General features: G+C 39.2%; 1 protein-coding gene across 1 annotated transcript in view; it reads right to left on the bottom strand.

Moving 5' to 3' along the window:
- Positions 1–757: 757 nt before the first annotated feature.
- TRIO (trio Rho guanine nucleotide exchange factor) overlaps positions 758–12,025 on the bottom strand; it is a 263,091-nt gene continuing 251,823 nt past the window's right edge. Inside the window, 8 exon segments of the mRNA XM_050890693.1 lie at positions 758–2,326; positions 3,893–4,031; positions 4,468–4,668; positions 5,305–5,383; positions 7,865–7,986; positions 10,104–10,266; positions 11,145–11,172; positions 11,522–11,660. Coding sequence (XP_050746650.1) covers positions 1,784–2,326; positions 3,893–4,031; positions 4,468–4,668; positions 5,305–5,383; positions 7,865–7,986; positions 10,104–10,266; positions 11,145–11,172; positions 11,522–11,660 — 1,414 coding nt within the window. The 3' untranslated portion in view covers positions 758–1,783.

Genomic DNA, 12,025 nt, shown 5'->3' with positions numbered 1-12,025 from the left:
TGAGGTTGGTACGAATACACATCCAGTTTCGAAGTTAGTTGTTTTCTTTTAAAAAGTTTCTGTACAACTTTACAAAAAAAACCCCAAAACAAAAAAGGAATAAATAGAATACAGTGGAAGCTGCAAAGCTCAAAACTAACCCAAGCTAGGTTATGGCTTAAGACCCATATATCTAACTATTGTGGGATGTCGGCTTGGTTGCTTTAAACATGGCATTTCACACAAACATAGATGACAACACACCCATATGAACTCAGTGATGCACAGAAAACCATCTCTGTCTTTTTAAATAGCTCATGTTAATATTACTTCAACCTTAAAAACAGTTACTAAGACAATTACATTATGTGTCAGATTCTCCTCATCTGACCACTACTTTCTGAATGTATTCTTCACCAAAGAGCACAAAATTCATTTGTTCATTTCACAGAAAAAAGTAAACACAGATTTGAAAATTCTAAAAAGTAGTAAGTGTTGAGACTGATTTTGGGAAAGTCAGACTTTGGCATTTTGAATATAATAATAAATTTATAAAAGTGTCACCCTACTTTAACTAGTTTGAGATTTGGGATACGAATCTTTTTTTTTTTTTTTTTTTTTTTTTGAACAATCCTTAAAACTGACTAGTCTTGACTAAATTCTATGCTAACCCTCATCTTAAACTAATAATGACAGTGTGGTACAACACACCCGCCCCTGCCCACCCAGAAACCCCAAACACACAAACAAAACCATAAAGCTCGCCGTACTAAGTATGTGCTTTTTCTATATATTTATTACAGTTACAACAGAGGTCCTCATAAATAGTTGCATAAAATGTTAAAGCCACAACATTGCACATGATATGAAAGAAAACAAAATCCCAAATGAGTGCATTTACAGTATTTCATCCTGCTGTATACTGCTTGACAATCAGGTCGGCAAGCTGGGCACCAACCCGAAGTCCTTTTCTAAGGGGACAGTGAGTACTGACCCAAACTGAAGACCCGCACAGTGGTATACCACCATTTAGGAAGGAGGGGGGAAAAAAGGATAAGGGGAGGGGGAAAAAAAATTACAGACCGAAGGCAGGTAACAGTCTATATACAAGTAAGGCCTACATTTTATCAGAGCAAAACGATTCATTCTATTTGTATGCAAAAACTTTGAGGTTGGATGCACTTAAAAGCAGAGTCTGATCTCAGTGCACTGCTACGTGAGATACATACAGGCGAGGCAACTGGAAAGCTCTAGGACCAAGTGAAAACCAGATGTTATAAATGGAGGCCGTATCAATGGGCAGCCATTTTGGTGAGTCTTCTCCAGGCATGATTTCATTTTTGTTTAACACCAGTGCTTTGAACATAGGCATTTCTTCCTTGAATAAATCTTGAAAACGGTAGTTAAGTTCACTTGCAAAATTCAACTCTTGTTTATTAAAAAAACTATTTTTATTTTTTTGCAGAAACCTGAATAAAATACTGTTACTGTATCACTCGTGACTGCTTTTTGCAGAGTACAGTGCTATCGTCCTCCACCCCAGTGAAGTCTGCATCGCCAGTCCCCCGCGCCACCCCACGCGGGTCCCCCTGGAATGCGTTTGCACACGAACATTCGCTAGCAGCTGGTTGGCTCGGGGTTTGCTTTCCTCAAAATTCAAGTCAACAGCCGATTGGCAGGAGGAGTCTATCTCCAGTCTGATTGATTGGCAGGAGGAGTCTATCTCCAGTCTGATTGATTGGCAGGAGTCCATCTCCAGTCTGATTGGCAGGTGAAAGAGAATGAGAGAGAACTTCAAGCAAGGTCAAACTCTTGGCAAGAGCCTGCTCTGTAAGAAGTTTTTAATGCTACGGATGGGTCGAACATCATTCTGGTGTTTTCGCCGCTCAATGAACGAAGTCAGTCTGGATATGTCAATGCTGTCAGCACTTTTGCTGTTCCCCAGCTGCAGCCATTGCTCCTGGAGGGCCAGTGCAGCCGAGGGACGCTTAGCTGGGTCATCCTTAAGCAGGAAGCATACAAAATCTTTGGCCTTCTGGCTAACTCCCTTGAAGTAGTCATCTGGGAAACTAAAGTCTAAGCGGCAAATATTCAGGCAAGTTTCCTCTACACTTTCATCCAGGAAAGGAGAGACGCCACTAAGAAGGACATATGTGAGCACTCCAATGCTCCAAACATCTGAAGTGAGGGAAACAGGATTTCCAAGAATAATTTCAGGAGCTGCAAACTCTGGGTTTCCAAGTAACTGGTGGATATAATACGTGGTATTGAGCTGGACTGCGTCTCCAAAGTCAGCCAGTTTTATTGTTGGCTTAGTGGAACTCTGGTCCACCAAAATATTTTCAGGCTAGAAAACATAAAAGCAAAAGTTAAAATGTCTTTTTTCAAGTCAGTCTAATACACATTTAATGCTCCAATATTACTATTTCCCAGCCAGTGCTGTCAGCTCAAGAACGTAACGAACAGCCGCAAGCTACAAGGATTACTGCTGAGGGCCAGCTCTGCAAAGCTCCTAGGCACTCCTACCAAGGCTTCCCCCAGACCAACCAGCAGGCAGTTTCTTGCCAACTACAGTACGCAATGAATGTGTTTTAGCTGCTGGCACTATAATTTTTGCAGGAAATATAGTTCTGCCAGATAATACTGCAGACGTTCACAACAGCAGCTCTGCAAAGTTTCACAGGAACCTGTGTTTGGGAACTTAAGCTTAAAAGAACAGCAATTACAAGTAGAGGGTGAATAAAGCAACTGCTCTATTTGCTTTATGACAGAGAGACAACAAAACTCTTGCACTTAAAGATTGGAAAACCTGGTCAGAATTTTCATGATGCTTTCAACAGAGTTCAGCTTTACTTGGTGATTCCTTAATGTAACGGAGCTGTACAGATGGAAGTCAAGCACTGTTATGAGACTATGGCAGCAGCAGATCCTGTTGGATGCACATGGCTTCAAGAGAACTGCCCCACCATTGGTGAGCTGAAAGTGGAATTATTTTTATGGTTTTATTTCTGAAGCTACTGCTGCTGTAGCTGTGATCTTAGCAAAATAAGAGTGACTTACCTACAACTAGTTTTTAATTAGTTCATCTGTATGTACCCTGAGACTGGAAAAAGTAGTGGTGAACTCCATATAGCACTAGAAAAAAATTAAATTTGGAGTCTCCATGATATGCAGACCAGCTGGTTGTTCTTGGAAAACAGAAGTATGTGGAGGGAAGATGAAGGCTCTTTTTGCTTTTTCTCACCATGACCCCTTTTGGCTAAAGAGACCCTGCCTACAAAGATGACTTGTCAATGCTGAAGTTCCTTATTATTCAAATACAGGTGGTGGTGGGGGAAAAGTGTAAAGAATAAGGTTTTAATTAATATTCACATTAAGACCTTCTTATGTAGCTTTTCCTACTAGAGTGCATCCAAAATCCTTGTGGCTCAAGTAAAATTCAAAGGGTAGAACAGACGCCCACAGAGGTACCATTCACATAGATATCACAGCCCTCAAAGTGCAAAGATGAGAAACAGATTTGCAGGAACGGAGGAAAAGCAGTCTCTTTCACAACAAACTCTACGCTCCTTGAGAAAGAAATGGATTTCTGCTGCAAGTTTCTCAGAAAGTAAATAAATAAACGAATAAAGAAACAAAAATCAAACAAAACTGTTCCTGCCAGCAATTATTTCCAGCACAAAGGACCACACAGGGCCAGCAAGTTTTAAGGAGAAAGCACAGGGAATTCAAAGTTTCTGCTTTGCTGGCTATGAGTGATCTAAAGCATTTGGGGATGGAGCCCCGGCCCATACCCTTCATACAGTCTCAAAGCAATTCACAGTTCTATGTTCCCAGCTGCAAGTTTCCTAGAAGGGGGAGGTTTTTATGCGTGGAATGGCGCAAGCTGCCAGGAATCCCATTCACTCCTCACCTTTAGGTCCAAATGTGCTATTCTGCAGTTGTGAAGATACTGCACAGCTTCCAGAATCTCTCCCAGGTAGAGTCTGATCTTCCCTTCTGTGAGGTTTCCCCATCGCACGACATAGTCTAGAAGGCGACCCTGGTCAGCCCTATTGGAATTACAAGGGTTATATTTTGGATTAATCCATATATCAGAACTGAAAGAAAAACTTAACAGGCCATAGACTACAGAAATAACTGTAGCCTACAGCACCTAGAAGACAGAGGACTAGGGTATGAAGAGGAGATTTGATATCAAGCTACCAGATCACAACATTCCTAATTCACTTGTGCAACCACTTGATATAATTACTGGACCTTCAGACTAAGATAATCATCCACATATCTGTTTAATATCTCACCTTGTTTCCTTCTGAGTATTAAACTCAACATTCTAATAATAGCATTAGACAACTGCAATATTTTACTCAGGTGTTTTCAAACTTCTATGAAATTTTCAAGTTCCTTATTCATAAACCACTATAAACGCCCCAGAAAGTGAGCTGTAGAGATTGCATTTTACAGGTAATGTTAGAGTCTACACACATTTCTAACACTAGTATGTAGTTGGTGGAGGTCTCAAAGGTATCGAGAAGGCCAATGAGCTGGGGATGCTGGAGATTCTGCATGACTCCAAGTTCATGGGTAACCTGGTCTCGCTTCATCAACTTCTTATTCACAAACTTAGTGGCTACTGCTCGCTTGGTTCCCTTCTGGTCACACTTCTTAACGACAGAAAATCTGCCCCTGGAATACAATATTGAAAGGAAAGAATTAACTGAGGGATGCACTAAGGACATACTTTTACCTTGAAAGATATCCTGAGAGAGATCTAATTTTAGATCTCTAATAAGCTACCCTCACAGAGGGTTTCTGGACATAAGAGTTTTCAGTGCATTCATCTTCTACAAAATGTGTCTGTATAAATAATTATCTCCTGACGGAGATCTGTTTTATTGCATTTGCAGAGAACTCAAGTCAGAGTAGTATCCAGCTTTCAATGGTCATCATTAAGTTGGACAAATGTATATTCTACCTGACTTATTTTGCCCATTTTCAGACTTTTTCTGTCTGTAATTTTCATACCCTTAATAAAAAGGTTTAGCAGAGCTTCACTACAGAAGCAGTGCTAGTCACTGTAAGGCACGCTTAAAAAAATAATAATCCCTTAATCTGTGATATCACTTCAGCCTAAATACGTTCTGTTTATGCAGTGCCATCTAGTGCTGGTAAAATTTTTGCTTCCTCATTTCTATTTAATTCAATGTAATTCTGGCCTTTTAGGCTCATATGATAAGTATTTTTCAAAGAGAATTTCATTTTTTGAAAGCTAAGTTAATATTTTGACATAGACGGCTTTGGAGATCAGCATACAGAACGCACCTGCCAAGCTCAGCCACTTCACTGTAGAGGGAATCAAAGTTGTCCTTCCAGATTACCATGATCCCATCACTTCCAGGACCTACAGAAAAAGAGGACAGTATGGCCAAAATTTAATATACTCAGATCCTCTTCAGAACTAAGTTGTTGTCATTATAAGCAATGTATTATTTCAGATGTTTGCAGGAGGAGAAATATTTGGACTTCATATTCAGTTTGGGAATAGATTTCAGGAAGAATTTGACTCAGTCAGACTGGCCCCTATCATCTTTCTTTTGAAGCTGAGTGTGTCCGTATTGAAAAGCAACTCATGGCCTCATATTGTCCATCCTCTTGCAGCCCAGAAAGAAAATTATTTCTGTAATCAACTACTTCATTGATGGTTTATAAAGACTACTACAGCAACAGAAGGCAGAGAGTATTCTTTACTGTTTGCACAAGTTGATGCACAAGAATTGACTACAATCAAATGGCAAGTCCTTCAAGTCCGAAGGACTGAAAAAGACTTCATAGTTTGATGTTGAAACCTTACTTTGTGCTACAGCCTTAGAGCTTTCATTTTGCTCTTATGGACTGGGCAAATGAAGGGTAGGATGGCCCTAGAAAAACTGGGGCCAGAACGCCTTTGTAAAAGTATTGGTAGAGCTGAGTAGAAGGGCTAGCAAAATACAGCTGCCTGTCTTTTGGAGTCTAGTTGCAGAGTAACCAAGACATTCCAAATTCTGGTTTAGTTTTGATTGAAAAGTGAACACTTGCTTTTGGACAAGGTCAGTAAGACCAAGGACTGTGGCTGAAAGATGGTAGTTTAGTCTACAAGACTTCTGTGACTCTGATTCTGGCCATATCACAGTTTTGGGCTTCTGTACTGGCGTAGGAAGGACACTCATTACACTACTTCTTTGAAGCACACAGTTTCACACTGGTTCTTGTCCATCAAGAGCTTTTTACTCCCCTGACTAGAAAGTTTCCTTGGCTGAGATACTATCAGTGGAATCACCCCACCCTGTTAATCCCCATATGACACAGGGTGGCAGCATGACAAACTGGATTACACACCAAAGCAGCCTGGCCAATGCAGCAGAACAAATTCTATAGTGGAACTAATTCAGATGCAGTGGGAACTGTCTGTACAGGAATGAGTAACCTTGGCAAGTTGAAGGAAACAGCAAAAAGAATAGCTATCTTACATTATGTCTCATTACCAACAATACACCTGCCACTGGAAAAAAAAAAGTGAACAGACAGTGTAGCAGCTGCCTGAAAAAAAAGCTCTATTTTTCAGGAAACATTAGTGTAAAGACCAAAATTTTATTTTCTGCCTCTTTTCTATATTGCAACACACCCATCCTAGGGCTTAACTACTGGCTGTCTTGGGTCAGTGAGCAGGAAGCACCGTCAATAATCATCACCTGAGTATGTTGGCAGTAAGGCACTTACTATGGCTGCCAACAAGCAGAGCTCGAAGTGGCAGCACTGATTACAAACCGCCAAAAATTTCAGATGAGGTTTTTGGAAGGGACACATCTTTCACAGTCTGGTTTCAACATTTCAGGAAAATGGCAAAGTTTTTTGAAAAAAAGGGAAGAAAGAAAATATTTTGGAGAGGTTCGGGACAACTGTACAAGTCCCCATATCAGCTGGGACAGACTTACAAAGACAGAATGCAGCACTTCATATCTTATTTTCTTTTATATGAGTCAATTTGAGACAGAGTCATTCCACCTAAAATCTATTAATTTATTCTCACCAATGGATAAATATATGGGCCTCTCAATAGATTAAAGAACCCAGATAGCATCAATTGTTATAAACTGCAGGTAAGAAAGCCTGCTATCCTGCTGTCTCCCTGTGTTTTCCCTATTTCTAAAAATGGAGGATCCTGAACACTTAAGAGAAGAATAACCGAATGTACGAACACACACTGAAACTTATCACTATGCCATGAAACACATCAAGTAAAAAAATATTTTTTTTTCCTTTGCTGTCTGCCTCCAAAACACAGGCATTTTTCATCTTTGCAGGTTTCCTTTTCATTCTCTCACAAACATTCAGGTTGCCTCACTTCAGGTACTGAAATAATGTAATTTAAGTGTAGATCCATGATGTAAAGACAAGAAATAATTATATGTTCTCCTAAATACTGTGGCTTTACAATTCAAGCAAAAGGAGCGTATTAAAATACAGAGCAATGCTACTCTTTTCGTATCTGTACACTTTAGAAATTATACATGTTAGCATAGTAACATTTATTGAGACTAAACTAAGAATGCAGATGATAAAATATGATTTTATCATAGTATGTTTGAACTAGTATTGACAGACAAGGTAAATGCACGTTGACAGTACTGTGTAGGCATTTTGTCTGTATGAACCTCTAATTAGTTACATCCTAGAAGTGCATCTATTCCTGCTGAAACAAGTAATATATCACAGGTGAAAAGGTTTATTGTAATACTCCTTTAAGAGAGGGATGCCCAAGAGCTGGGGCTTTCTTCTTCCTGTACTATGGGTACCAGAAACTTTGAATGTAATTAGATAAAAAAAAGCAAAGAGACAGGCCTACCTAAAACTCGTAGACTGGCGGAAGATGAAACTGAACCCATATCGTTTGCAGCTATACATGTATAGATACCATCGTCTTCTGCAGTGACGCCAATGATTTTCAGTGAAGCCTCTCCTAAGTCACTGGGAAACACAATGGCATCTGTTAACTTTACATTCATTTTACAGATCTTAAGCTATGGAAATCAAAGTTAGATTGATACTGTTAATATTTCTTATTCTCTAGCCCCTGTCTCTCTCTGGACAAGCATTACTAGCCCTGTCCCTGCCATTTCAGAAGCGTCTACCAGAATTTGAGCGCTTTGTGTCCATCAAATATGTTGGAATGTCCTACAGACTATTAGAAAAAAGTCCTCACTGACACTCTGTCTCAGCATGTCCCAGGTTCCATTGTGTTTGAAAAATCAAATGCTTCCCCTTTTTCTTCCTGCTTCCTCTACTTCCTTCAAATTACGAGAAGCCGTATTGAGAAAACCATCCATCATTGTTCTTTCTGAAAGGTTAGTTTCCATCCCTGACTCCCAGCATATAGAAGCTGATCTAACATTTGTACCTTCAGAACATTCATCCCTTGTAAGAGAGGGCTCGCCCTTCAATACAAAAGGTGCACCTCACCACAACTTTGGAGACCTCAGAATCTGAGAGAATGAGGATGGGAGGAAACTAAAAAGGACTTAAGTTTTCCGTCTGCTCCAGGGCAGAGACAGCAATAAGCTATGTAAGACCACAGGAGAAAGATTCTGCAGACTCTTCCTTAATCTTTCTCACTGCTCAAGCACCCTTTTTGTTTGATGGTTTGTCTTTAAATGTCTACTTAAATCTTCCTCTGTGCAATTAATTTCTAGTACTTTTTTGACCATCTGCCACGGACATGAACAGCAGATAATTTTATTTGCAGAAGTGTCTTACAAATGTGAATACTTGGCAAGTTCTCCCTACACTTTTCACCTCTAGGCTCAAAACAACATTGTGTTATTCTTTCACAATAAGGCATATTTTCAAGATTTTCTATCATTCTTACTGCTTTCCTTTGGATTCATCCCAGTTACTGCAAGTCATTTGACTGACTGAACCAAAAACTATTTGCCACGGTCTTCACCACACAACTTAATTTCAGGGAAAAAAATGAATGTAAATTTTAGGAACATAGGAAGATGACCCCTATCCCCAGCTCAAAGAACATTTCATGATTATTATTTCTAAAAAGTCTGTCAGCCACAGCCAACATGATTTACTGGATATAACGCTGTAACGATAATGAATCACAGTGAATTAAACCTAGTGAATCTAACTCTTAGTCATGTCACAACAGTCCTGGATGCAGTAGCAAAGCTGCCAACACCTCTGTCTCCCCATAAAAAAAATTATACCCAGTGAAAAGGAAAAAGCAGCAGCAGCAGGAGGTAAAAAAGAACAGTATAACATACCATCAAGTTTGCAGGTAAGCTGGGCTATATCACACAACCTCTAAGAAGGTGACATAGTCTTTATCTATTAATGAGAAAGTTTTCACAAAACCCCCCTTCATTCTGAACTGAGAGCATAATTCACAAACAAGATGTTTCTTCACACTGAAGTTGCTCATTAAACAACATTTTCTGTATATAAAAGAATGATTTTTCAGAAAAAGACCTTTTCTAACATGCAGTTTCACATTCCAAAATACAGCAATTTCTCTTATTAATCAGGTGTTTGAGTTACCAGTTAGTCTGTTAAGTTCTATCATAGCAAAGCTAAAATCAAACAAAAATGTTAATTGCCGTGCTTCAACAATGAAGACAGTGACATTGCCATGTCAGTAGGAACCAGAGGCTTTTCTCTGCAAAATACTGTAGTGTGATCTGAAAGCAGTCATCTTCCTCAAAAATGATGGTATGCTACTAATGGAAATAAGGGATTGACAGGATGGCATGTCACAGCACTGACATGTCACAACATACTGTTCTGGTTCAAGCACTAGGTCAGCATGACAGAACCACAATGGCTTCTGCAATAGCTAATCAGAAATACTAGCTCAATTTTCTTTGTTTTTAAAAATCAACTGAATATGACATTTGGGTACCCCACCCATACATAGAAGTTACACAACATTTCCAGAAGATCTCAGCTGTGAAATATTTCTGTCTGAGGGCAACCCTATCTTAACGCCTCAAAGCCAAAAGCTATCCTGTACCAAGGGTGCAAATAGAAAATATAACAGTTTCAGCAGTTCCTGTTGAACATTACACAAATTACTGTACCTGTACGAAATGCTGTGATGACCGTCATTGCTCAGTGTGTTATGATCAGGACCTTTCCAAGTAACTGAAGCCTTGGGGCGACCACAGACTTTACACCTAAGCACGATGGTCTCTCCTGTCTCGCATGTTACCTCACTCAATGGTATTATAAACTCTGGGGGAACTGGAAAAAGAAAATTAATGGCATTAGGTCAACTGAAGTTAATAAATTTGCTTTTCTATTCCTTGCAATCTCTCTTTTCTATTAGACAAAGTAGTATGGTACTTTAAATTTGCAAGGTGTATCTATCCCTCTACCCTTGGAGCACATCCATGGTTAGGCCACTTGCTGGGGCTCTACAGAGCTAGTGAATTTTTCTCTGCATGAACTTGGACACAACACTACTGCTGTGCCACGGATAACCCTGAAGCCTACCATGGTGAACCACACACTCTGTTTATGAGAAGCTGAGGAAACCCTACAGTTAAAAGTATTTAAGGACGTGCTCAGCTAGGCTATCTTTATATCCAGCTAAGTTTGCAAAAGGGAACACAAAACACCTCACTCATCCACTGAGGCACTGTGTTTCCCTTTTTCACAGGTGAAACTCAAAAAGTTTGGTTCTGTATATTAAGATAAAAACTCAGTTTGGCTCTGATCCCAGAGGACCACTATCTTTGTCCTCATCAGCCTGTGCACTGGAGAGGCCCTGAATGTTCCCTAGGGTGCAAGGTTAAAAATGAAGCAGCTCCAACTCCTGGCCTTGTTATTTTGCAAATTCAGCAAGGCCCAACTTTCATACAGTCTCCATACAGAACATGTCATATGGTCCTTGTGTTTTATGTTGTTTTGGACTTGTGAACAAAAATGTGTTCCTTGCACCTTAAAAAAATAAATTACATATTTCATTAACTGTCTCCCTTATACAAAAAGAGCCTATGTATATTTTGATAGAAAACACTCGGTTCCTGACATAATTCATATCAAGCAAATTTAAACAAAGTAAATAATGTTTAATCAAATTATATTTACTGCAACTTTTAAAAATTAATGCAACTTACCATCATAAATGTAATTGGGGTTGAGAAGCTGGAAAGGAGAAGGTAAAGAATTAATGTCCTGATAACCTTATAATAACTTAAAGCATGGTAGGAAACAAAGCACAGTGATGGGTCGAAGTTAGCTGTACACACAAAGATCCAAAAACCATCTGAACACCAGAATTTCTGCACCACTCTACTCTTTCTGCAGTATCTTTATGCTATATCATGCTTGCAGGCTCAAAGATTATTACTTTATGTTTTCAGATTTGGTAAACACTGTCCACTAAAACCACTGTTGCCTCTAATTCCTTCATGTGAAATTCTGACAGAAGCTACTTTTAGAGAAATCCCAACACAACTTCTTTTGGAAACTACTACATCTTTGTAACGCTTACCTTTACAGAAACCTTGTTGGCAAGTCCTTCTCGGGATTTGCGGTAACCATTTTCTAGCTTGCCTTCCCGTTTGCCGTCTTTATCTTTTTTCTCAGATTTCTTCCTTAAACGGAGTGCTGTGTGCCAAGACGTTGACTTCCTGAATACAGAACATTAAACTTTGATCAGTTTTTTTCAACTCCAGGTTATGTGTTATACTATCTAGTTTCAAATGGCATTGGAAAAGTATGTCAAAATGTTATTTCATTGTATTAAAGTATACTGAAATGAAATACATTAAGTATTCCATGAGACACTACCCTTAGTTAAAACTGTAAGCAAACTAGTAAGATTGGTCTGTAGTTCAGTATTTCTTCAAATCTTTCCTCAAATGGTAAACTTCCTATATGAAAATACAAACTGTCAATCAAACTGAGCAATGATCAGTATAAAATCCGCATCAAATGCAGCCTATAGAAGCTTTACATAAAGCTTTAGTGCTAAGAACTTTGATATAATTTCTCC

This window comes from Gymnogyps californianus, chromosome 2 (assembly GCF_018139145.2).
Source record: "Gymnogyps californianus isolate 813 chromosome 2, ASM1813914v2, whole genome shotgun sequence".
Lineage (NCBI taxonomy): Eukaryota > Metazoa > Chordata > Aves > Accipitriformes > Cathartidae > Gymnogyps > Gymnogyps californianus.
This window is presented reverse-complemented; position numbering and strand designations above follow the sequence as displayed.